This window comes from Hesperophylax consimilis, chromosome 5 (assembly GCF_061612785.1).
Source record: "Hesperophylax consimilis isolate HC1 chromosome 5, BYU_Hcon_1.0, whole genome shotgun sequence".
In the NCBI taxonomy this organism is placed as follows: domain Eukaryota; kingdom Metazoa; phylum Arthropoda; class Insecta; order Trichoptera; family Limnephilidae; genus Hesperophylax; species Hesperophylax consimilis.
In genome coordinates this window covers 23,457,645-23,482,388 of record NC_142840.1, presented here as the reverse complement: position 1 = coordinate 23,482,388, position 24,744 = coordinate 23,457,645, and the positions used below count along the sequence as shown (strand labels likewise).

The following is a 24,744-nucleotide window of genomic DNA, read 5'->3' as shown; positions in this document are numbered from 1 at the left end:
TCTCTCCACCGGTTCCGGTCTTTATCCATTTTTCTCCATTACCGGATCTTCTTATCCTGTTCACAACTCTTCTAGGACCCAGTTCTTCCGCCTCTTCCGCAGCCTGCCTTTTTTTAGAGGTTTCCACTGATCATGATGGTCTTTGGCGTCCTGTAGTCCTGTCATCTTACTTCCTTTTAGATTCTTACATTTTTGAGTGCATGGATCATTTATATATCTTAATAAAAAACCACAGTGTTGAAATTTTTTTACTTGAATTTTCCGGTTGGAGTATTTATCTACTCAAGTTATCCCTGTATAATGTAGGTACCTTCTTATCTCCGCATGTTTGACTTCGAGATTGTGCTTTTGAATCAAACTTAACTGTGCTGTAGCGCAATTTGATATGATTAAAGTGTTCGCTTTTTTCTTAAATCCTTTGATCACATACATACCATCATTATATTTATGTCTACATCGTGCATTATGTGAATTTTTCTTACGTCTAAATAATATACCATTTTTCTCATATTTTTCAAGAAAGTGGGTTAATTGACATACAACTTCTTATTTGAATCTTATGACGAAATTCAAGCGAATTCCACCGGTTTCGTCGCTCCGCTGCGTCCCGGGGATTCCCTTAAGAAATATGTTCATTTTGATTGACACAATAATGACTCCTATTATTGTAAGTTGTTTCCTTCACGGCGTCCCCTTTCTGTAGCCCTAGCTACCAGCCATTGTGATACGCCACTGCAATACGAAACTTGTCAGCATTCCTGATAAACAACTGACGTAAGTACCGAAAATTGGTTTTTAGTTTATCATGCAATGTCAATCTGACAAATGTTTTTATGTCGCTCCTAATATAATCGGTTTATTTTATTTATAATTAATAGCTTTTTGCAACAGAGGTGATAAAATTCACTCGCTTTTCACCAAAATGAACAATTCATCAAGTTTCATAGTTAATTTATAAGTTCTGTTTTTATATATGGCCAGTTGCTTCACAGAACTGAAATAATAAAATAACTTGAATCACTCTTCGAAATTTGACGAATTGTTCAAATTCTGTGAAACAACACGTCCTAAATCAATCTCATTGCTGTGCGAAATATAGGAGAAAGCGAGACAAATTCTGAACATTACCGTCAAACAAATGAAGATCGCCAGACAGATGGAATTCATGCAGCAATAGACCCTAGTGCAATTTGAGATGTGAGGAACGCGAATATAAATTCGAATGATTTGAATTTCGACATATTTAAAAAATATATATTGAGCAATATAATTTATGGCCTTGCTAATGTGATAATAACGTGATAAAAATTTACAAAAGTTACTGATAATCAGCCATTAATATGTTAAAAGTTTGTTTACCGGTTGAGTAAAAATTAGTCTTCACTTGTGTAAAATTTAAACACGTTTATTAGTCAGGATGTTATAAAATAAGCTGCGATGATAGATTGATTAAAAAAGCCAGCAAAGACGATTTTTTGGGATGGGGAGAATAGGTAAATATTCAAGAGAATAAGTAGGTGTCGAATGAGATTAAAGCTTGGACTAGATAGGTACCTTTACTGGAACGTTTTTGATGTGAAACATCTTAGGGGTAAAACCGACTCTTGCGTAGCAAGCGTAGCAGAATGGTACGACGCTCTTTCGGCCAGCCTCGTCGGCTCTTTCCGCCCGACTACCAAAACTCTGTGCGGTATATATGCTTCTATTCTCATTAAAATTGGCAATATATCCATTCTAAATGATGATGAATTTCTGATTTATAATATATTTGTTTGTATATAGTAATAAATGTTTTGTTTTACTATCCAAAATGCAAATACTTGTTTATTTTCATTTTCACTCCCTCCGGGACAGTTATTATACTAACATTCTAATTCGATTCGATTGCGTTTTAAAAACTTTAAAAATAAAGAACATCCATCTCTAATATACTCGTAGAATAGTATTCAATAAGCTATTACTTGATCATTTTTTTACAAAATTATAATTATTCTTATTTTATATTACGTGTTAGCAAACTATTATAGGAAATCAATATTTAATCACCATGATCGATTAATTTATTCTTGTTCACTGTTCATTCTGACATCATTCCTTACGGCAGACATTTAAATATGCATTACACTTGGCTACTAAAAATACGCGAATGACCAACCACATGTTGCGAGTTGTGATGCTGCGGCCGGTGGTGTCATCTCCCGAGACCTGGAAATATGCCAAACTACTAAATTGCTGAGAAAATCAAGTTTAGTGTAATAGGCCTTGTGGAAAACAGAAGACAAATAAACACAATCTTATGGACGTTTTACACGACTCTTTTTTTGCTTACCGATCACCATATGGAAACTACATCGGAACCCATTTGAAAATATTTTGCGTTACACGTTCATTATATTCATGAAAATGACAACACCTTGAACATAACCGTACATCACATGAAAGCATCCGTCATTTATCTTTGCCGTTGCCGTAAACAAATCATCAAAAGTTCACGTGAAATTCACAATACCGAACAGTGATACACATTTAAAATCAGCAAAAATACACACGTTGTAGTTACTATTTCAGTTGTTCTTCATGTTTGGCTTAGAATAAAGAAAGATTTAATTTTACTTCAAGTTCATCGTATGAGTAATCGCCTCTTTCCAGCTCTAACCTCCAAGCAATTCCCCTTAAGAAGCGATGCTCTACGGATTCAATATGATTATTGTGAACACCATAGAATTGAGACCAAATAACGCAGGCATATTCTAGATTAGGGCGAACCAACGAAGTTTGTAGATGTAATTCAGAATAATTTACAACCTTAAGTCTTAACGTATTTTTCTGTGTTTTAATGTTATTATTATTGACAATAAACCTAACGGTTTAAAAAAGGAGCGTTTAAGTCTAAATTCGGATTACCTCCATATCGGATACACTTTTGGACTTTGGTGTGAAATTAACTTTTTTTACCGTTCTCGCATTATTTTCTGTCTTGGAGTGTAGTATGTAGGTAATCGTTGTTTGACGACTCTTAAATAACGACTAATTTATTCTAGTAACCTGTGCTCAGCTGCGACACTTGTGAGGTCATACTTGCATAGCTAATTGCTTCAAACTTAAGTGTTTGTGTTTCCAAACAGCGTACACATTTTAAAAGTGCTATTGGGTGTTGTAAATAATTAGTAACAATATAAAATAAGCATTCACGAGAGCTCTTCAACACTTGAATTGAAATTAAATCTCTCGAGCGTCCTAACTAATATTATAATTGTAAAGTGTGTATGTTTGTTTGTTTTGTCCTTATTTCACGTCGCAACGGAGCTACTAAACGACATTATTTTTATTTCAAAGGGATAGTTGGAGGTCTGGCATGTGACATTGGCTATTTTTCATCCCGGAAAAACATTTCATTCCCTTGAGAAAATTCTTTATACGGTGATTTCTCCCTAATACCATGCGACCGAAGCCGCGGGTAAAAGCCGGTACGGTGTATTTGTGATACAAAGTCATAACGCTGATAGCTTCTTTGTAATCTTCCAAAAGGACGCGTTTAAAAGAAATACATAAAAAATTTACATAAAACAAGTCTTCATAAATTACATTAGTGCATTAAAATTAACTTAAAATAATAATAGTTTAACATAATAATGATAAAATTAGGTACAAGAAAGAGAGGAAAATATTTAAAAAAATTTGGTTTGCATTATGCCTACAGAAAACAACATTAAGGCGAAGCACTACGAAGATGTATATATAATATATATAATATACACTATATATATAATATATATATAATATACACTATGCAAAATCATGTGTTTTTGGTTTGAAAATTTGATCGCTTATAATGTTTAGATGATTTAATTAGATTATTTTCGTAATCCCGTATAAAACTGCTTTTAAGTTCACAATCTCCTACTTTCTTAATCACTTTTCAACAAAACCATAACATGGGTTCTTACCCATGTTATGGTTTTGTTGAAAAATGTGGAAAATTAAGTTCCACAGACAATTATAATGTGAATCATTTCAATACTATATGTGACTGAAATTCGCATAGTAAAATTTAAAAAAAAAACACACATTTTGGCGATGTTTTTTTTTCGCATAAATCAAAACAAGCGACTGGCGTTAAATAGGAATTTAAACCTTATCGTCATCTACATAAGGAGTGTTATTGTTAGCGGACCTCCAAAAGTTACACGACGTGGTGCATCGCCTTAAAAGAAAAAAGTCAGCTTATTATTATAAAAATATTTATACAACATCATGTACAAAAAAAAACTTTAATTTAAAACGTTCGTAAACATAATATATATATATCGATTCTTCATCTTTTTTTTATATAAATTTGATGACTTTGACAATACCGTCCTAAAACATATGTTGATGACGACAATCTTTAAAATATTGATGAAGGTAATCAGCTGTGAACACACCTCGTCACACTGTCGCATGTCGGATTGTTGAGGCGATGTATTGGCATTAGATGCGCCAGTTCACAAAGGGCACGGTAGCAAACGTTTTATGTCCGTAAAACGCGTTAAGTCCATTAGTGACGATGCAATTAAATCATAGAAACATTAACCGTGAGTGCCATCGCTATTCACTAAACGAATATTAAATTAGTATTTATTCATCTTGTTATTGAAATAGGTAGTTAATGTTATCCGTTCTCCATTTATCCTTGATGCCAAGAAGTAATTCATGTTCATTATTTCTAGCACACTTTTTGCCTACATGACTTTGTTGGGTAAATAATTCTGCCTTACCTGCTATCAAGGTTTGTCCATCATCTTGCATTCTACACAAAATAGAGTTATTAAAAAATTAAGAAGTTTTCAAGTCACAGTGTAATCCATTAGATTAATCAATATTTTGTTTATCGTTCTTTTTACACTAGCTTTTAATATAAATATGTCATTAGATATAAACATATATGTCTAATGAAGCGAAGTTGGCAGTCCTCGAAGGAATTCTGATACCAACTCTGATGTAGGTAAGTAGGTAGATAAGGTAGGTAGTGAGGCAAAGGAAGGTAAAATTATGATAAGTGCAAAAGAGACATTTACTAGAAGAACTGTTATTAAGAACTAAATATGTCCGTATTAACCTCTTGAACGCCAACGGATCCTTAAGGATAAGTTTAAAAATCATTTATCTGAATACAGCTCGCTATTCTGGGAAAACTACATAGTATGTTTATGGTATATTATACATATTTTTAAAAAATATATTGTTAACACATTATCTGGTAGGACAGAACAATTTACCAAAACATTATTTTGCAGAAATCAAGTAATGACGAAAATAGAATCAGATGACGCGCGGCGAAAATTTTGCTTCAGCACACTAAGTGCAAAGATTCAAGATGCAAAAGAATGTAGGGCCGATGATGGCGTAATTAACGCGACTAAGCTAGGGAATCTTTTGACATGTACAAGCAGAACATGTTTGGAAAATAATATATAGTACGTAAGTAGATGAAAGAAGAAATCCAGCAAGTTAGTGTACGAGACTTTGCCTACCAAAAAAGAGTCGTTTTGGCGTTCCATGCTCTCTGCATACCACTATGGCAAAATTGTGTGGTGGTTAGTTTTATAAATTAGAGGTGTATGTTTTTATTAAGCTTAATCTATCTTTTTTTACATTTTCATGTTACGTCATAATTTATAAGCACACCTATTAAAATCTATTAAATTATTAAGGTACTTTTCATTTTGTAATATCCTCGATAAGAACTTAAATATAGGGTTACGTGGGCATGGTAATTTTAGACTGTAACGTCAAATTAATCAACCGTAATGACTACATAAGTGTTTTTAATTCGATGGTAAAGTCAAATTTTATACAACAAAATTAGCTCTGTCATAGGTACCTAAGTTTAGGTCATTAAAACTTTTAAACTTTTCAGATCTTTTTGACATAGTAACTCTTATATCATGATGATTAATGATTTAGCACGAAGTGAATTGAGTTTTAAGAAATCATAATGTCTACCAAAGTTTGTAAGTTTCATTTTAATTGGAATCAATTCCAATTTATTCAGTTGGTTTGAATCAACATCTCATAAATTTACTTCAAAGAAACTGTAAACACTTGCCATAAATCTGATATTTTTTAGCGATTCTTGTTTTTTTGACGATGTTGTCTTCAAGACTCTTTGAATATTTATTTAGTGCTTTGTCCTATCGTTCGCAATCATCATAGGTATTTTTAACAATCATAAATCAATTTGTTTGAATGGCTCTCTGCTCAAGGTTCGTGGGTTGAAGTGTTAGAAATTCGGAGTTTCAAAACTAGGTTAGTGGAAATCTCTTTTTTCCATGTTTATTTTTCAATATATTCAAGCGTATACAAATGGAAGTGTTCCACGAAAAAGTACTTACTAATTTACATATAAGAAAACATCAGCGAATTTAATTTTTGATTCTGACAATTGGTGGAGGAATTCCACTATAATGATATATTGCAAAAAAAATTAACTTTTTATTTCTAACCGTTATCGGTTTCAGCCTATCACGACCATCTTCAAACTGGACTAAAGTGGAAATGAATGAAAAGAGATTTTTTTTAGTTTCAATATATCTTAAGAATCATTTAAATATTGTTTTATGTCAAATAATGTATTAGTGAAATTATGTAGGCATAAAATTGATTTATTAGTGGTCCCATAGAGAGTGTTTATTAGTTATTGATAAACTTTGAAGTTTATCAATAACTTGATAAACTTCAAAGCTTTTATGAAGGGAACATTACGCATTGTATTCATTTATGGTGGTATATTATTTAGGTCCTGACTTGCTAATAAATGTTGCATTAATTTATTTGTTAATAGGGTTTCTTCTGTCAAAGAATCGCACTTAAATTAATTTTAATAAAATACTTATTTTTCAGTGACAAAGTCACTGCCACGTTCTAAGTCACAATAGTGTGGAGTTCCTTTATCGTAGGACTAGACAGTACCTACATCTAACAGAAATACAAACCTACTCGTACGTTCTTCAGTATGCTGGCGTCAGAGTAGTCGTGTATCGAAGAAATTCTAATATAAAGGATGACACTCGACCGCATTCTAGTACACATTTGGAACCCATTATTTAAGTTAGTTACTTATTTCTATTTCGATAGCTTATTTCAATTTTGGCCTGCTTGTACTAAACAATGTCCAGTAAATTTGGATTATTTTAATAAAGGGTTTAAAACTTTTTTTAAATTTAATAAATTAATATATTATCCTTCACTACTATCAAAAAAATACTACAGCAAACATACATTTATGTACAATGAATTATTTAAGTACTAACTAACAACAACATTTATGTACACTCCCCTTCCATACACAAGCAAATGCTTTCAATGGAAGAGTAGTAAAAAGACCCAAGATGTAAAATGAATTATGTACCATGTAAACATATTATTAAAAATAAATACAAAAAAAAAACGCTTGAAGTTATCGTCCTTCTTAAATAACAAGTATTTGTGGTCTTAGGTAAAATTATGATAAGTGCAAAAGAGACATTTACTAGAAGCACCCTTCCGGTCACCACCGGATAAATCATCAAAATGATAATTCATCACATCTTTAAAAAGTTATATAAAGTCATGGAAAGTGATGAAACAAAAACTTTATTAACTGGGTTAATAAAGTTTTTAAGTTTAAAAAGCCCTAATTGGGCGTGTACAAATAAATAAATAAATAAGTAATTTACTAAAAGTTTTTCAGGAAACCTGTTAATTCATTCATACAAGTGGAAAATTATTAAAGTAAAATTTCTTCTTGAAATTATAAAATAAAGCAAATGTAAAAGATTAAGTTGATTAGGTTATGTTAGGTTAAAAAAAATTTTTTTTCATCGTTTTTAATGACTTTATATAACTTTTTAAAAGTGTGTTCAATTAGCATGGAACCTACTAGAAGAACTGGTCTTATTGCTACTGTACCTTTTTGTGCGTTTTGTGTTCCTTTTTTGTCCGCTATTTCTGTTCTTTAGTTTTCAAAGTAATGTCAAACATAAAAGAATCCATAACATAATACAATCTTTATTGATCATAATCTCATGTATCGTATCAAATTTTCCGTCAAGAGCTCTCGATGTAACGGACCGAATTAACTTTTTGTTTGCAAAAACGTATAGCAAAGTCAATTTCATCCAAAATTCGGATATCGAAATCCACCCATCGTCCACTAACTGAATTAAATTGCCAGTGAAATTGAATCGCAGCGTACTAATTTGTCTGGAATCTGTGGACCAACCAACCCCCCATCGGGCGTCCTGTAAAAGCCGATAATGAGAAATACTGTCGAGATAAAAGCGATGCTCTAAGCTGAGAAACTCCGCTTAAAATGACATTTAATGTGCCTCTTAAAATTTTAAAGCGCCACTTCAAAACGGTTCGTAAAGAGGTCAGTTGTGTTCATCACTGTATTTTAGATGCTTACAAACACTGTCTATTTCTAGATTAATTCTAGGTCGATTTTATTTACAATCCGTGATGTGACCAGATTATTATTCGATAAAGTACTAGATTGTTAAAGCGTATAACTTACTAGAGAATCTTTCCTTCGGAACTGACAGATGAAGGACGGTAGTAAGTTAAATGGAATAGAGATGTATATGTGATGAATACAGTTATAATAGAGAATAGAATTTGGACATGTAGAAACGAGTGTCATAAGAACATGTTATGCGAATGATGGAATATATGACACGATCAAGTCAATCAAGTATCAACTTTGTGTCGGGTCATTTCAATAATCAGAATAACAGAAGTGATTGTGAATGATTCAAGGAGAGTGTGTCATGTGTCGACAGACTTATGAGCTATTCCATCCATTCTGCCTGCTCTTATTTAGATAAAAATTTCAATAAATAATTTTTACGCAATTCATGAAAAATTTTAATCAGTCTTTCAAAATGGTACTTGCTTTGCTCGATTGTACCTACATGATAAATAAAACAGTGTTAGTTGAAGTGTCATATTTCAGTTTAAGATATCTAACCTTCCGTATCAAGTTACGTGTAGCTATTATCGGCAGAAGAAACAATTTCCTTCGAGAATAGCACTAGACACGAATGCCAATAAAACACCGACAGTAAAGTTAAATGAACATTGCAGACAGAAAGTAAACTATACGCGCCGAGCTTTTGCTGAGTCGGACAAACAGATCAGAGCTTTCAGGGCTTATTGCTTTACGTACATACCAGCACTACATACTTAAAGACATGTTGATCGATTTCACTCTTTGAATGCAGAGCTATTGTTAATCTTACTGGACATTATCTACCTGTACATACCTACTTGCATACATATCCGACAGTTTAAACATCAAACATCTTTATTGATCGTTCAGGTGGTAGCGTTTTTCGACAAATTAACTAAATTCTTACGGTTTGCATGCTAAAAATGCACGTTTTAGTTACAGCTAGAAATATGTCAAACAATATTTAAAATTACTACACAAACATTAGTCTATTGATTCATGCGCAGTCCATATAAAAAACAACTATTATTATTAGTACGAGTAGGTAGGGACATATTAACAGATTTCGGGGCCTTTGAAAAGTTCGGACTTGTGGAAAAAACTGTCAAAATGAAAAACAAAATTGTTAAAAAGACGCGGAAGAGTCAAAAAAACCTGCACCACTGAACTAAAAAAAGCTCAAAAAATGGTTATATATATTATATGAGATAAAGATTTTGTATATTGATATTATTTATAAATACATTCATTAATTTTATACATGTAATGGTATAAATATGCCTATGAGTATGTTGAATGTGTTATAACTATCTGTCTATGTATCTAATGCCTTTGTTTTATGTTCACTTGAAATGTTATTCTTCTTTATCTATTTTCTATATTGTGGCTTCTCGTTATACGTGTGCTTTAGTCTTATAATTAATATTGTTAAATTGATCTGTCGACAAACTGCTTTGGCAGTTTAGCGGGTGCTTGTAGTGATGAATAAAAAAAGGTAATACGGGCTAAACATGAAAATGAGTGTTTTATTTATTCGCACGTGGATACAATAAAAACCATCAGTTTTTATAATATATATTATATATTATGGGATTTATTTTGTGAAAGGTAATCTTACGTAGCTACTTGTAAATAAGCACACTTTGTAATTCCACGTTATAAAACTTTTTTTTAATATCATTAATTATTCCCATGAATATGTTGCCACGCTTCAGTCGGACGTTTAATACATTTTTACTGATAACGTGATCTTAGTATTACGTGATACGTGACAGATTTAAAACAAGCCTTTAGAGCAGCTTTCGGAGCTGAAAAGCGAACGATGTATAAACTATTACTTACTCCGTGGTGGCATGCATTAAACTGACGCATATCGATTTCATTTCTTTCTTAGACTATTAAGTATTTTAAATAGATAAAAATATATAAGTTTTTGTTTAATCCGGTGTGTCGAGAGGGTAACGAAATCCAAAATATTCCCTAAAGATTCATACCGATTGCGCCAATATTAGTTAGGTAGGTAACTTAGTTCCATAACAGTTCTTCAATGACACAATATTTTCTCCTACGTCTTCTATGAAACAAAGAAGAGACTAGAACGATGACGTCATGTACGACCTTTCTCTAGGAATTATATAACTACGTTTAATTTAATTATTTAAAATAACTTCAGTAATATACAATAATAATTACATAAAGATACATTATTTTTCAAAGCACTCGTTTTTATAGGAAAGCTCCATACACCAATAAAATTATTTACTAAATATGATATTTCTAAATAGTTATTAATTTATTTACAGTTTTTTGGAACATTTTCAGATCATTCTCATGGAGGCGTTATAAGATTAACATTGCAAATAGCGTAAATATTAGTAATGCACTTAAAATGTGCACAGTTTACGATTTGTTTTCCACTATGTGTGATGCCAGCAATAATTATGAATAATAAGAAACAAACTCAAAAAATATATATAAGGAGAGATAATAAATAAAATAACAACTACTCACATTCCCTTTGAAATATAGTTATTCTCCATGACTTGTTATGTTAGTAGATTTTCAATTTGCTTTTTAAAATATGCGAGACTGTTGTATAGATAGTCACATCTAATAGTATTATACAGACGACACATTCGAGTCAGTAGATTATATGAAATATTGTTATTAAATTAAATTATAATTATAGTTCGATTAACAATCTTGATACGCGCTAATTATTGACGTTACGCTTGCCTACGAGTGTTCTGTGGAGAGCTTTCGGCACTCGAGAAATCTAATAAAGGAATCGTTTTGGAATCGGTTATTGATAAAAGCACAGCGCGAGAATGGACTGCGCAGAGTACACTCGTATTTTGGAGAGGAGCGTAGTGCCCTCACATCACAGCAGTCAGCAGTTATATGGGGCGTAGAATATACTGCAATCAATCCCCGAACAATGGTGGACCCATTGTGTTTCAGAATCAATGCCCGGGCCTATTATAATTATAAAGCAAAGGCCGGCGAACCCCTCGTCTTATGCAATACCCACCACAATATATAATATACTTGGCAACTGGAATAATTTGCTGGTACTTGCACACTTGCAAATAACGCATAATAACGCGGATACATATAATATGTAGGCTTATCGATTAGTGTAAAATGTGCCGATTTGTTCGGTAGAAGTGAAGGTCTAGGTAGTGAAGTACACTATATCTAGACAGTTAAAAACACATGATACGAATAAACTTTTTACTGTTTAGTTAATGGTTCAATTCACCTGCGAAATGCGGAGAAACAATATTAAAATAGCAAGCTATTACTGACTCTCACTTAGATCTCGTGGTAAAAAAGAAACATAATATTTATTATTATGATTCTATTTTACCCCTTCCCAATTTTATCAGTAGTTTTATCAGTATTTATCAGTAAATCGGTTTAACCGGTAGTAAATCATTTTAAATTGGGAGGGGGTAAAATAGAATCATTTTAATAAGTCGTCTAAACGTGGCTAAAACCACAGTTTGAAAATGGCCTTGAAAGCCGAAACAGCTGTAACAATACCAAAAACCAAAAAATACTTTTAGAACTTAATATTATATGATTAAATTTGTTTTTAATTAAATAAAAAAATGAAATTATTATGTTTGAATTGAATTGAATGAATGATGATGATAACAAAAACTTTTTCGAATTCTTTAAATTTTAAAGGCTAAACAGAAAAAATGTTTTTATTTCAACCACACAAAAGATACTCAACAGTGATTTAATCGGCTTTATTCGGTCCTGAAATAACAAGTTTCTTCGAGTCCTTTCTGAAGTTTTGTTATATCTTCCTCTTCAAACTTCAGTGACTCCCCCCTATAGTTTGACCTAGACTTATTGTAAACATGCGTGTTACGGTATCCTAAAAACTTGTTTTATTCTGTTACCCTTTGTGCGCGACGTCATAAATCATTTCCGATTGCATAATAAAGCTCTCGTTACCAAACTGAAAATTATTTTATTTCTTTTTGAAAACATAAAGTCTCAACTTATTTTTTACGTTGTTAGAACACGATGGATCAAAAAGGTGTGACTACGCATTTTTATTGATTTTGCTACTTAACAACAATATTCTTGAGATTATAAATCCGGCCACATTTTTTAATACCTATTTTTATAATGTTTTGTAGAAACACCTTTACGATTAATAAAATAATAGACGCCTGAGCACATATTATTAGTATGTAAATGTCTGCTCTCAATCTGTTACAAGGTCAACAGGTGAATTGGCAAGTAACAATAATCTAAGCCTCTCTCTTTGTAGTTCGGTTTTTTTTTCTTACATTTCTTCTATATGCTAAACAACCTTTCACGTTTCATTAATGGCTTCCTGCTTGTACCTTGCAATCATCTATTTTTAAATTTTGTTGCAAAGCCAAAACAATACCATCTGTCTTCAATCCCTGCGTATTGACATTCAGTAAGATTATTAACATAAGGTATTTGTAAATAATAATTGTGACACATCACCTATCTAATGATCCATAATACCAATATTTGAATTTTTCATAATAAATTCCAAGAATGTTGTATCTCAGAACATGCTCGCAATCAATTTGTAGAAATAGCTGCAGACGCTGAAAGTAATGGCAAGTTTTATGACTACCCATTAATCACACACACATTACCATTTTTATATAGTTGTGTGCATGCACACACTACAACGATTAAGTTATAAAATCCATTGAGAATACCTCTATGTAAAATTCGAATCAATCTGGTCCTTTGGATGCAACCGAGGGAGTCAGACCATCATTCGATTATTTATTAAATTCAATGAAACAAGTTAATGGTATTAAAACTTTACTATCCACTGTAGGGACGGGTTGTTTCAGAGAATTTGAACAATTCTTCAATATTCAAAGATAATTTTTAAGTTCTGTGAAAGTTCTTTTCAAGTTCTATTATCATTTCAGTTCTGACAAGTAAATGACTTATATTGGTCTATGTGAGGTGTCAGCGCTTTATTAGCAGCAGACACATAGTAGTAGATACATAGACACAGTCGAACGTCACAGCGGTACTGCCAAGGTCTGGTATCCGTGAGAGAATATTGTGTCAGCGCTGCCGGATGCAGCAACCTGACGGATGACGAACCTCGTGCTGGCACTGTTGGTGGACTCTTTCGCTGCAGCAGCTGGACCAGTTTCCTCAACACCTAGGATTCTTGCTGCAGAGTCTCCATCTTCGTGTCACCTGTTCCTGTACTTCATTTTACTTAACTTAACTTCACTTTATTTTTGTAGTATTTATATTTTTTGTAATACCTGCATCAACTGTAAAGCGCCCCTGAGGTGATATCTCACAAAAGCGGCGATATACAAATTGTCCAATAAATAAATAAAATAATAACAGAACTTGAAAAGGACATTCACTGAACTCGCAAATGAACGTTGAAATTCGATGAATTGTTCAAATTCTTTGAAGCAACCCATGCTAAGCGATCCAGAACCCGTGAAATAAACCACACCAGTGGCGAAGTGTGTTAACTGTTGATGCGATCGCGATGTTGCGGTATCTGGTGCGATGAACGCTAATTCAATGGACCTTTCCCCTTCTTCAATATTTCTAAGTTTCTGAAACATTTCTTATTTATTTACGAATTTTTAATCCTCTTTACCAATTTCTCACTAAAACGGTTTGCTTTTATTTATACATGGCGTGAAAATATTTCTCAGAAAAAAAAAACAGAATACGTTTTCATTCGATTTTATCTTGAAGTACATTCCTACAAAAGTAGCCTTGAAAATATAAATATTATTTTATTCGACCAACAAATCCTATTTTACTATCGTGTTTCAAATCGCTACCAAGTCAGTAAAGTTACATAATAAGGTATAATTATAAACACATTGTCGTATTTTTGTTCTTCCCACGCAGCATTTTACTTGATTTGTGTAAAATTGCAACACAATGCAATAGGCTGTTTCCTGTTTTAACAACTTTTGAAATGTTTATAAGTTCCGGACTTATGTGATCTTGCCACTTATGAAAAGGAGATAATAAATTAATGAAAATTTCTCAAAATTTTCTTCAATAACTTGATTGGAATCAGCAGATAGTATTTAAATTAATTCACCATTGTCTGTTCCAAATATTCAAGTTATGTTTATGAACAAAAAACGAAAGCTTGTAAACCATAACTAATGAATTTCGTGATTAGCGTTTTCGAGTTTTAGTTCGTAGATTCTATTTTAAGGCGAAGCTTAATGCTAAATCACTATTTTGATTAATCTTCATAACGAATTGGTGTACATTATGAATACCTAAAAATATGCTTTAAATAAATTGAAGGTTTTCCTATCGTTTCACTTGAGTAGAATACAAATAAAATAATAAATTACTCAATAAAAAATATAAATGTAAACTACTAAAAAAAACATTTTTTTCATTAGAAATGTATGAACGCGTAAAGGAAACAACTTAAAAAAACAGTATTATAGCTAAGATTAACTGTGACAGTTTCACTTGATTAACTTTTTTCTTTCTTATAAAATTGTTTACAAAATAAATAAAAACCAGTTTTGTGCTTGAAATGGAAAGTTTCTAGACTCCGTTTGTCAAGCAATTGTAATGCCTATTACCTACAATATAAGGCATACCAAGAATATACACATTTTTGGCTTGTAGCTTCCTCTTAATACCATAGTGAGTTGCTACTTTCGGGAGCCGGTGGTGATATAACAACCCTCTTTCAATAATGTTGCGAGATTGGAGGAAGTAGTAAGTAAGTTCTCTCGTCAAAGCAATACTTCTTCTTAATGAGTGTCTTCTACTCTGGAACGTAATAATAAAACATTTGGGTTAATTGTATGACGCCGTTTTTATTAAAAATCACCTCAAGGAAGAGAACCTACGTAAAAATGTTCACAGGACCTGGCAGATTACCTTAGTGTTTAATACTTTCACCTTTTATTAGGTAATTCTAATTTTTTAATTTATTGTAATAAAATATACTGTCCACGCCGGGTTTTGACTCAGCAATTTCTCGGTTGTCAAGTAGAGATTTCTTGCAAACAGAAAATGGACCATTTGGTATTTTTAAAATTATTATTATCTAAATAAGTTATCTATTCATAACATATATAATAACTTCTTTTTATAGACCATGCAACAGTGTATTTCAATAAACCGTGATGACAACATCACAACTCGATACTTGACGTTGGGTGCAGTTCGTAAGATCAGTGTCAAGTTACTCTGACGACATGAAGGGCGTAGTGTAATTCCTTTTAAAATGACTCGAAGTCCTTGTGAGGATTAAAGATTACGAAGCTATATAAAACAGGTCTTATAACATTACAATATCAGCCGACTTTGAAAAAGCCTTTTCGAATTATCGAAGTCTTTGGAATTTAGGTCTATGTTATTATTACTCATGAAACTGTGCATACTTTGTGTGTATATTATAAAGGGTGTTTTTATATAATTTATGTAAATTATAAATAAAATTGTGCCCAATAATGGCCCTTGAGGAATTTCCATAATGTTTTCCATTGTTTCCGTTATATTACTTAGTTATAGCTCTAATACCTGGTTGGTGGCTGATTTTGCAAACACAATACATTTAAATTCGTCTGTTGGAAGTTCCCAGCTTGTTTCATTTGATAGTAAAGTAAATTGTTATTACCCCAGGCGTTGAATGACCAATAAAATTTCTCTAAGGTCCGGTTCATTTTATCACTGTTATGACTGCAGTAGTTGTACTGTACATTCTATAAATACGTTAATGGTAATGAAATATGAAACTGGAACATTCCAGGCAAAACAATGACACGAATCCTTAAAATAGTGTTGTAACGGAATTGGTGTAGATTTTCATCAATATTTGAACGAGACTATTTTTTCGTGTCATGAACGATAGCAAATGTGTTGTTTTGATATACATATTATATTGCTGTAAAATTTGACTTTTGTTAGATAAAACAGTGGTGATTAAAACAGTATGGTTAGATGAGGGTTTGAGATTGGCGGAAGAAATAATGATATTATTTGTATACAATTATTTGAAGATTAGATTAGCAGGAGATGAAGTAGATCAGAATACCTGGAACCGTTTTTTTTATATCTAAGTTATGTGCGCTTTCAACTCAAGGGATTTTTAATTTATAATAAGTCTTGTGGTATTGGTATTATTTTCGATTAATTAGTTGAAATAAAAATCAATTATAAATGCTGTCTAGTCAAAGCGATTGTACGATTTAAAAAAATGTGAATGATAACGGAAAACATCACAAATTCCCGCATAGGTGCACTCGTAACTCAGACTATGGATTCTAGGTATTAAAACATAATATATAGACATTGATGTAAATTGGAAGTTATGTACCGTTTAAAAATTATGTCCTTATTTCCGATCTTGAATACAAAAGGCAGTCGATTAATATTGTAATATTTTGTTTATTTTGCAGCTCGTGTAGCAACTTTTCATCATGCAGCGGTGTCCCTACATCCACGAGATGAAGGAGAGACTGCTGGGACCCGTACAGCCGGTGGAGATGGTGCCCCTGGAGCAGCTGGACTCTAGCAGGGAAGTGCTGGAGGTCTGCCAGGATCCGCAGGTCGGGACCATAGTCAAGGTGAGCCATCATTCTGCCGGGCTGGACCCCTACATACTTACCTGAAAACCCCTTTTCCCAAAGATGAGATGAGGTTATTCGTGAGGGACACCACAAGGACTTCCATGTGGAGTGTTTTTATTTACAAAAAAGCCATTTCATTTTATGCTTTCATTGGACGTTTCGCCAAACATGACAATCTTCGTGGCCGAACTATCCTAGAAATGCATCGAAAGGTCGCGGGTTCCAAACACTGCGTGCGCAATTAAAAATTATCAATCTACAATGTGTTATTTCAGATAAAATTCATTTAAATAAATTAATATACCTAATACCTGTATTTGCGGCACGTTCCAGAGTGTTAAGAAGGACCAACATTCAAAATTAAAAGTTCGTTCAAATGGCTTAGCCTTAGGTATTTGATAACCAGATCTGAACAGGCAAGTACCTATTTCAGATCTTTTTCTCCGTTCGGCCTCATAATATACCCCAAATGGTGATGCCATGGTACCACTAGCTTCTTGCAATTAGGACTCGGAGCACATTAACATTTTTTAAGTAGGTACTCTCTGTTTTCCTTTCCGCCGCATCATTTTTAATTTAATTATTTTTACATACTGTTGTATTAAACATTATATAATTCAAACTACTCTTCTATAAGAATCATTAACCATTGCATTACATATTTATGAGCTATTTCTGTTTTTTCCTACATAACAAGGACGCTAATCAAAAATGGATTTCTTGCATCGCTACACAGTAAAGTCTTCTTTGCCTTATAAGCCTTTCTTGTCTTGTTAGTTTGTTGGATTCCAAGAACTGCTTCCATTATTTATGATTCGTAATATCATTTTCATTAATAAATATTTACGCCATTCTATCAATATATATATAGCAATGTAACCCCCGCCATACGTTGTATTACAAAGTAGAAAAATTGTTTAGTTTTCAGAAAATTGATGATGATGAATCATTTATCGGGCTTAAAGTACACCTTTTAATGAAGACAGAGGGAATATGGTTTTCTTGCCAAATCAAAATTTAATGATGCAATCAATCATATTGAAATTCATTTCTTTCTCGAAAACAGAGACTCAGCGATGTATACTCAATGAGATACAAAAGAATTTATCGTCATTCCAAAACAATGGGAAGTTTACTATTTAAATATTGAAGGTATTATTTAAATATTAGAGATTTTTAAACGAAAATTATGGGACTTAATCCCAGGTCCTTCGCCTTGCCGGGGCGCAGCTCTACTAACTGCGCTAATAGGGCCCAATTTTCTTCATTCCTCATATTTAACTGTATCATACTTCGAAACTGCTATCTTTATTAAAAATCTATATTTTGTATTATAATCAGTTGTTATTATTTTTTTAATCCCGGCCAAACAGCATTCTTACTCGCATCAGTAAATATTTAATGGATATTTCAGTGCCATAAATCTTAGGGTTTTATCATCGACCAATCGATGAGTTTTAAATTTATGTATATATATATTTTAATGTCCAATTCTTATTCAAATATCCTTGAAAATATTAAATACTAGGTTTTCCCAATTTTCGTCTGATCTTTCTCCTACCTTTCTCCGCATTCCTTTCGTTTATATTCTTTAGAAAATTTTAAGAAAACAAAATATATTTTTATTGTTACAAAACACAAGGGTCCTACTGCGAGGAACTGTGGGACTATTATAACGGGAAGAAGGGTTTTACGAATGAGAAGAGAAATATTGTTAAGTTTTAGATTCGGTTACTAAACAAACTTAACATTTAGAATTTGAATAGTGATTCTGAGAATATCTTCAATTTTGAAACGAAATGGAAGTGTATCGGACTCAAAAAAATATAATTGTCTTTTTAAAATTCTTTACGAAAGAATCACTTAAATCTGCAGTTCAATGGGTTTCGAAGCCGCAACTACGGGATATGCTACAGAGCTCGTCACCCCTAAAACGTTTTGTATTTTTACTTAATTTTCTTAAACAGTCATTTTCATTTTCTTATACATATAGATCGGTTAAAAATAATCTTACTCTTTTATTTTTCCAGCAGAATCTGAACAGTTGCATACTTGGCAAAAAGCTTGGGTCTGTACAAGTGTGTCAGAAGCCATCCTGCTCAACGATCAATGTTTCTCTAATGTTTACCCAAACGATCCTAATGCGAATTTACGCACAGAGGCTTCGGCTGGAAAAAACGCGCCACAAAATATGGGATTAGCATCTACACCCACCAGGAAGGCTTAGCTTCAAGGATACTGTCCTCGTAGGGTCTTGCGATAGTTCACTGCGCTTTGTATTTTAAAATAAATCAATATATTGCCCTCCGAGCACCTTCGTAAGGCCCAGGCTACACGAGCGGTTCTCCCGCCGCGGGAGAACCGCTGTAAACCGTTCCAGACACAATTTACTATGAACGTTGTATGGCCCAGGCTACACGAGCGGTTCTCCCGCCGCGGCCGCTCGCGGTTCACGGGCGGGAGAAATTCGACCGCCGCATGCAGCGGTTCTCCCGCAGCGGATAACCGCCACGTTCATACTACACGAGCGGTTTCCCCGCTTTTGCTCATTCCCTGCGAGAGAGCGTTGTTGGTCGGTCGTGCGCGTGAAGGATTCATGTTACAACATGTTTGATACGGAGCGATTCATAATAGAAATACAAGATCGGCCTGCTTTATATGATGTAAAGTTAAATGATTACGCCAATCGAGAATTAAAAGCAAAGTTATGGATGGAGATAGGACAACAAATGATGGATCATTGGGATGATTTAGGACCAGAAGATAAAAACAGATCTAGTGAGTATACTTTTTATTCTTATACAGGGTGACCTCAAAAATGTTAGAGAAACTTTATAGGATGGTTTTGTATCGATAATGAACATTCTAGATCAGTTCCTATTAATTGAAATATGCTTGAAATTGTTTGGTTTTGCGATGCAGTTAACGTGAGTATGAATAAATGTACGCGAATTTGACGATTATAATGAACGCTTCTCCATCTTGAAAAGTTTCACCAATATTTTTGGGATCACAGGGTAACCATATGGCATTTACGAATATACAGTTTTTTTAAATCATAAACGCTAAATAATAATGTTATAATAATTGAAATTTAATGTTAGTAACCAGCGTCTTAATGAATCATCCTGTTTTGCCAAGGAACGGCACCAGGACCATTGAAGTATCGAATAAACGAATCTCTTACTGTAATGCCAGTAGATCGGCCTGCAACTGCCTGAACTACATCGTATTCTTCGAAATCACATTCAATCGTGTCTTCAAATCGATACCCATCTCTGCGTCTTACAAAGTTGTGTAGCACACAAGCTGCTTTTATAATGGGTATGGCACTCGGTGGATTGATCATGATGCTTGAATGAAAAATTCTCCACTTTGCGCTGAGAATACCAAACGCACATTCGACAAAACGGCGACCTCTTGATAATCGATAGTTATAAATTTTCTTGGGCAATGTTTCGTAAAGAAAATGGTCTCATAACATTTTTGTTTAGACCAAACGCAGCGTCACCTACAAATACAAAAGGCACAGGTGGTTGTCCTATATTGTCAGGAAGATAAGCGGGCTCTGGTAGATCTAACTGAGAATTTATTAACTTTTGCCCAAAATTTGAACTTTTGAAGATTGATGAGTCAGCTTCTCGACCTGGAGCACCAATATCAATGGATGTAAAACAGTAGTCTGCGTCCACCACTCCAAATAAAATAAGAGAATGGTATTTTTTGTAATTAAAATATTTAGATCCACCTTTCGGAGGGCAAATAATTCTTATATGTTTGCCGTCCATGGCGCCAACGCAATTAGGGAAGTTCGCTTCTTTGTAAAATTTCTCAGCAATATTGATCCATTTTTCTTTATTTGGTTTTGGCATTTCTAAAGGTGCCAGTTCTTCCCAAATAGCTTGACATGTTTCTTTTACAATAAATGGTATGGTTTTTCGTGAAATTTGAAAATCGTATTCCAAATCTGTGAATGTTCCTCCTGAAGCCAAATATCTGAAAAAATAAATCATTGTCATCATCAGCCAATATTGTCTACTGCTGAACATAGGCCTGTCTCAGAGCTCGCCACAACGTAAAAAATAATAGATGCATTATAAATATAATATATTTCTTTTTTTTACAGTAAAAGATCTCATGAAGAAGTGGAAGAACATCAAAGACAGTTATATGAAAGAAGTAAAGCCAGAAACCAACACAGTGTCGGGACAATCAGCACAAAAAAAAAAGATATATTTATTTTGACCTCTTTTCCTTTTTACGTCCTACTGCTGCCAGTACTTCAGACGAACGTGAGTCTAATATTTCTCCTGTGGTTTTAACACAAAATCAGGAGATAGAAGCAGATGTTCTAATGAGACCACCTCAAGAAAGACAAGTTTCTATGAAGAAAAACCAAAAAGAAAAAAATGCAATTCCTCAAATAACCAAAATTTTGAACGAAAGTTTGCAATTGCAAAAAGATAACAAGGATAAGGATGAAAAGGGAAATCGTGCATTTCTTATGTCGTTTGTACCCATTATGAATTCGATGACACCAGATTTGGCTATGGAAACCAGATATCAAATCACCAGTTTATTCAGAAATATACAAAGAAAGCAAACAACCTACGCAAATAATGAAAATACAAATCCCGATATTCCCAGCAACTTGTCTGAATTTATTTACCGCAGAAACCAGGATGGGAGCACAGGCTCAAGAACATATTCTGAAGCATTTTCTCCAATAAGCAGAGTAGCATCGCCACAAAATGAGACTGCTTCTGACACATCACAAGTAAATGATGATTATTATAATATTATATCTTACCTACCTCTTCAATAAATTACTCTGGTCTACTTTTTATTAATAATTTTTTTTAAATAAAATAATAAATAATATTATGTGATTTTATTTACCTGAGTGTGATAGCCAAGCGTTCTGCAGGTTTGATGGATCGTCGCATGTTTGTATCTTGTTTGTTAATACTATGGCTCACAATTGATAGAAGTTCATCAAACGAGTTCACAGACATTCTGTAGTATGTGAAGAACTTTTGAGGATTATCTCGGTGTACACTAAACATTAAATGAAATATTCCGGAATTTAAACGATGACTTAATATTGGTGCCACCCAAACACTTCGTCGTTTTTTTTTTTTTAATAACTCTATTAAAATAAGCGCTGCAAGAGCAGTGATCATTGGCGGATGCATTTTGAAGAATGAACCAAATAATGTCCGCGGTCGCTTTCTCGAGCGGTTTCCCGCGGCGGGAGAACCGCTCGTGTAGCCTGGGCCCGTCTGTAGCGGTTTACAAGAGGTTCTCCCGCGGCGGGAGAACCGCTCGTGTAGCCTGGGCCTAAGGGTTTTTAGTTTTTAAATAAACCTTTTTAGTTTTTAAATAAACCTTTTAGTAAGCCCCGTTTTTATTGTATCGATCTTTTCTACTTTATTTTTAGATTCAGAAGGGAACAATTCATCCATTGGATCTCCTTCAGCCTTACTTTAAGCCTTAGATTATACCTTAAACTGAGATCAACTGGTTCCAGATGCGTTTTTACAAAACCTTTATCATTTCATCCCCGAGCCGAACTGACGAACTGAACTTCAACATATGGGAAAGAACCGAAGCAACCGCAAATTGCGCGAAACGCCCGCCGCTTGCAGTTGATTCGTTCCTTTCCCGTAATTCGTGGTACGCTTCGCGTTTCGGTTCGCAAATGTATACGTCCCATTTATACAGCAGATTTTGTTTTTACAAAATTATTTACCAAGCCTATAAAATTTTATTCACGGTGGCGACTGTAATACAGCAGCTTTTGTTGGCGCAAAATCATTTACAAAGCGTATAACATTTCATTTATAATGACAATTACATATTTGTGCAAACCTAACCTAACCTACAGGTCTATTGACTTCATTTTATCCGTGAAATTGGAAGATACATTACGGTAGCAAATTATTCCACTGCAGTCTATGGCTTAGGTTTGGTTAGTCGTAAATACGCGTTCCGGACATTTGGGACTAGTTGGGACGGTGTGGAAATTGATTTTTAAGTTCTGTTATTATTTCAGTTTTGTTGAACAACTTGACAATTATGATATAAAAATAGAACATGAATATAACCTTCACAGGACTTGAAAATAAACTTTGAAATTTGATGAATTGTTCAAATTTTTTGAAACAACTTATCCTAAGAGTACCAGAAATTTGACCTTGATATCATACCCACTTTAGCTGCTTGCAAACCATGTGTAAATGAGCCACCGTTCTCCTTGGCAAAAGCGATCTATCTCACTGTGTTATATTATTTATACTATGCTGTTTACATTGACAAGCTTATCGACTGTAACAAAAGCTTTGACCTGGACCAATACATTTTGTGTGGCCACGCTTAATATTTACAGACTTCCTAAGTCGCGATAAAGTAGGCCGCACATCGATATTGTCTTTTATAGATTGGCCTTCAAGCATTCCATGTTAAACAATTTCAATCGAACCCACAATAAGGTAATTTCGTTCACTTCTGTATACACTTTTATTCATTTAAGACCATTGAAGAGATAAGCCAATATAATTGCGTTGTGGGCTTGCCAGTTTTACCGAATAAAGCTCAATTTCTTCTTACCTAGTTAAATTGATCAAACATTTTAATTTAAAATTCTTTCTTGAGCACATGATCAATTTCATTATCATTGCAATAACCAACTAACTAACTAACTAACTAACCATCACGCCGTTTCCCCGCAGGGGTAGGCAGAGAGGACGGACCGCCAAACAACTCGGTCTTGGCACACACTCCTTGCCTCATTCACATTCATACATCGTCTCATACATACTCTTCTATTGTTCTGACTCTTGACATGGCCCGACTCAAGTATCTGATTCACTTGGTCGTGCCATGTCTTCCTCGGGCGTCCCCGACTTCTGCTACCATTCACATTTGCATCGTATATTCTCCTTACACTCCTTTCTTCGCTCATTCGCTCTACATGCCCAAACCATCTAAGCGTCCCTTTCTTGATCTTACTCATTACGCTTACATCAGCCTTGCACTCTTTGCGGATATCCACATTCCTCACACGATCATACATGGTTTTACCACACATACGCCTCAGGGATCTCATTTCAACAGCATTCAATCTACTTTCATCCTTTCTTTGCCAGTTCCATGCCTCACTTCCATACATATACATACATATACTATACTTGCAATAACCATTTTCTTTCAAATTAATAGATTTATAAATCACGTTTCTAGGATTATATTATCTGTTAGTATTTGAGACACATGTTCAATTGTAGTCTAAACTTTCAGCATCAGCGAAAGATATTTTTTCTTACATAACAGATAATTCCAGTATTGGAAATAGACCCAGCGACTTTTTCTATCGAATAACAGGTACTAAAACGCAATCATCGTCATCGGCTTCTACAGTGTTGGCATGAAGCGAATAAACCCGGAATCAAACTACAATAATTAAAGAGCTGTAAGGAATAATAAATATTTTAAATCTGTAAACTAAACAAACATTATAATTGGTTATTTTTGTACATTAAATAGTGAATGGAGTATACATTAACCGTTTCTGGATTTATCTACAAACTGAATAAGTTACAGCTCGAAACCTCAAATTCTACAACACCTCAAGCTGTAGGAATGTAATTTGATACATGTAATTCT

The 24,744-nt window shown here is 33.6% G+C and overlaps 1 protein-coding gene across 5 annotated transcripts in view; it reads left to right on the top strand.

Moving 5' to 3' along the window:
• Positions 1-24,744, top strand: part of OtopLa (proton channel otopetrin-like a) — a 106,783-nt gene that overhangs the window by 38,659 nt on the left and 43,380 nt on the right. For all 5 annotated transcript variants that reach the window (XM_089631710.1, XM_089631712.1, XM_089631709.1 and 2 more), the window contains exon 2: positions 16,909-17,076. In XM_089631710.1, the coding sequence (XP_089487836.1) occupies positions 16,930-17,076 (147 nt within the window). In that variant the 5' untranslated portion in view covers positions 16,909-16,929. The remainder of the gene's footprint in view (positions 1-16,908; positions 17,077-24,744) is intronic.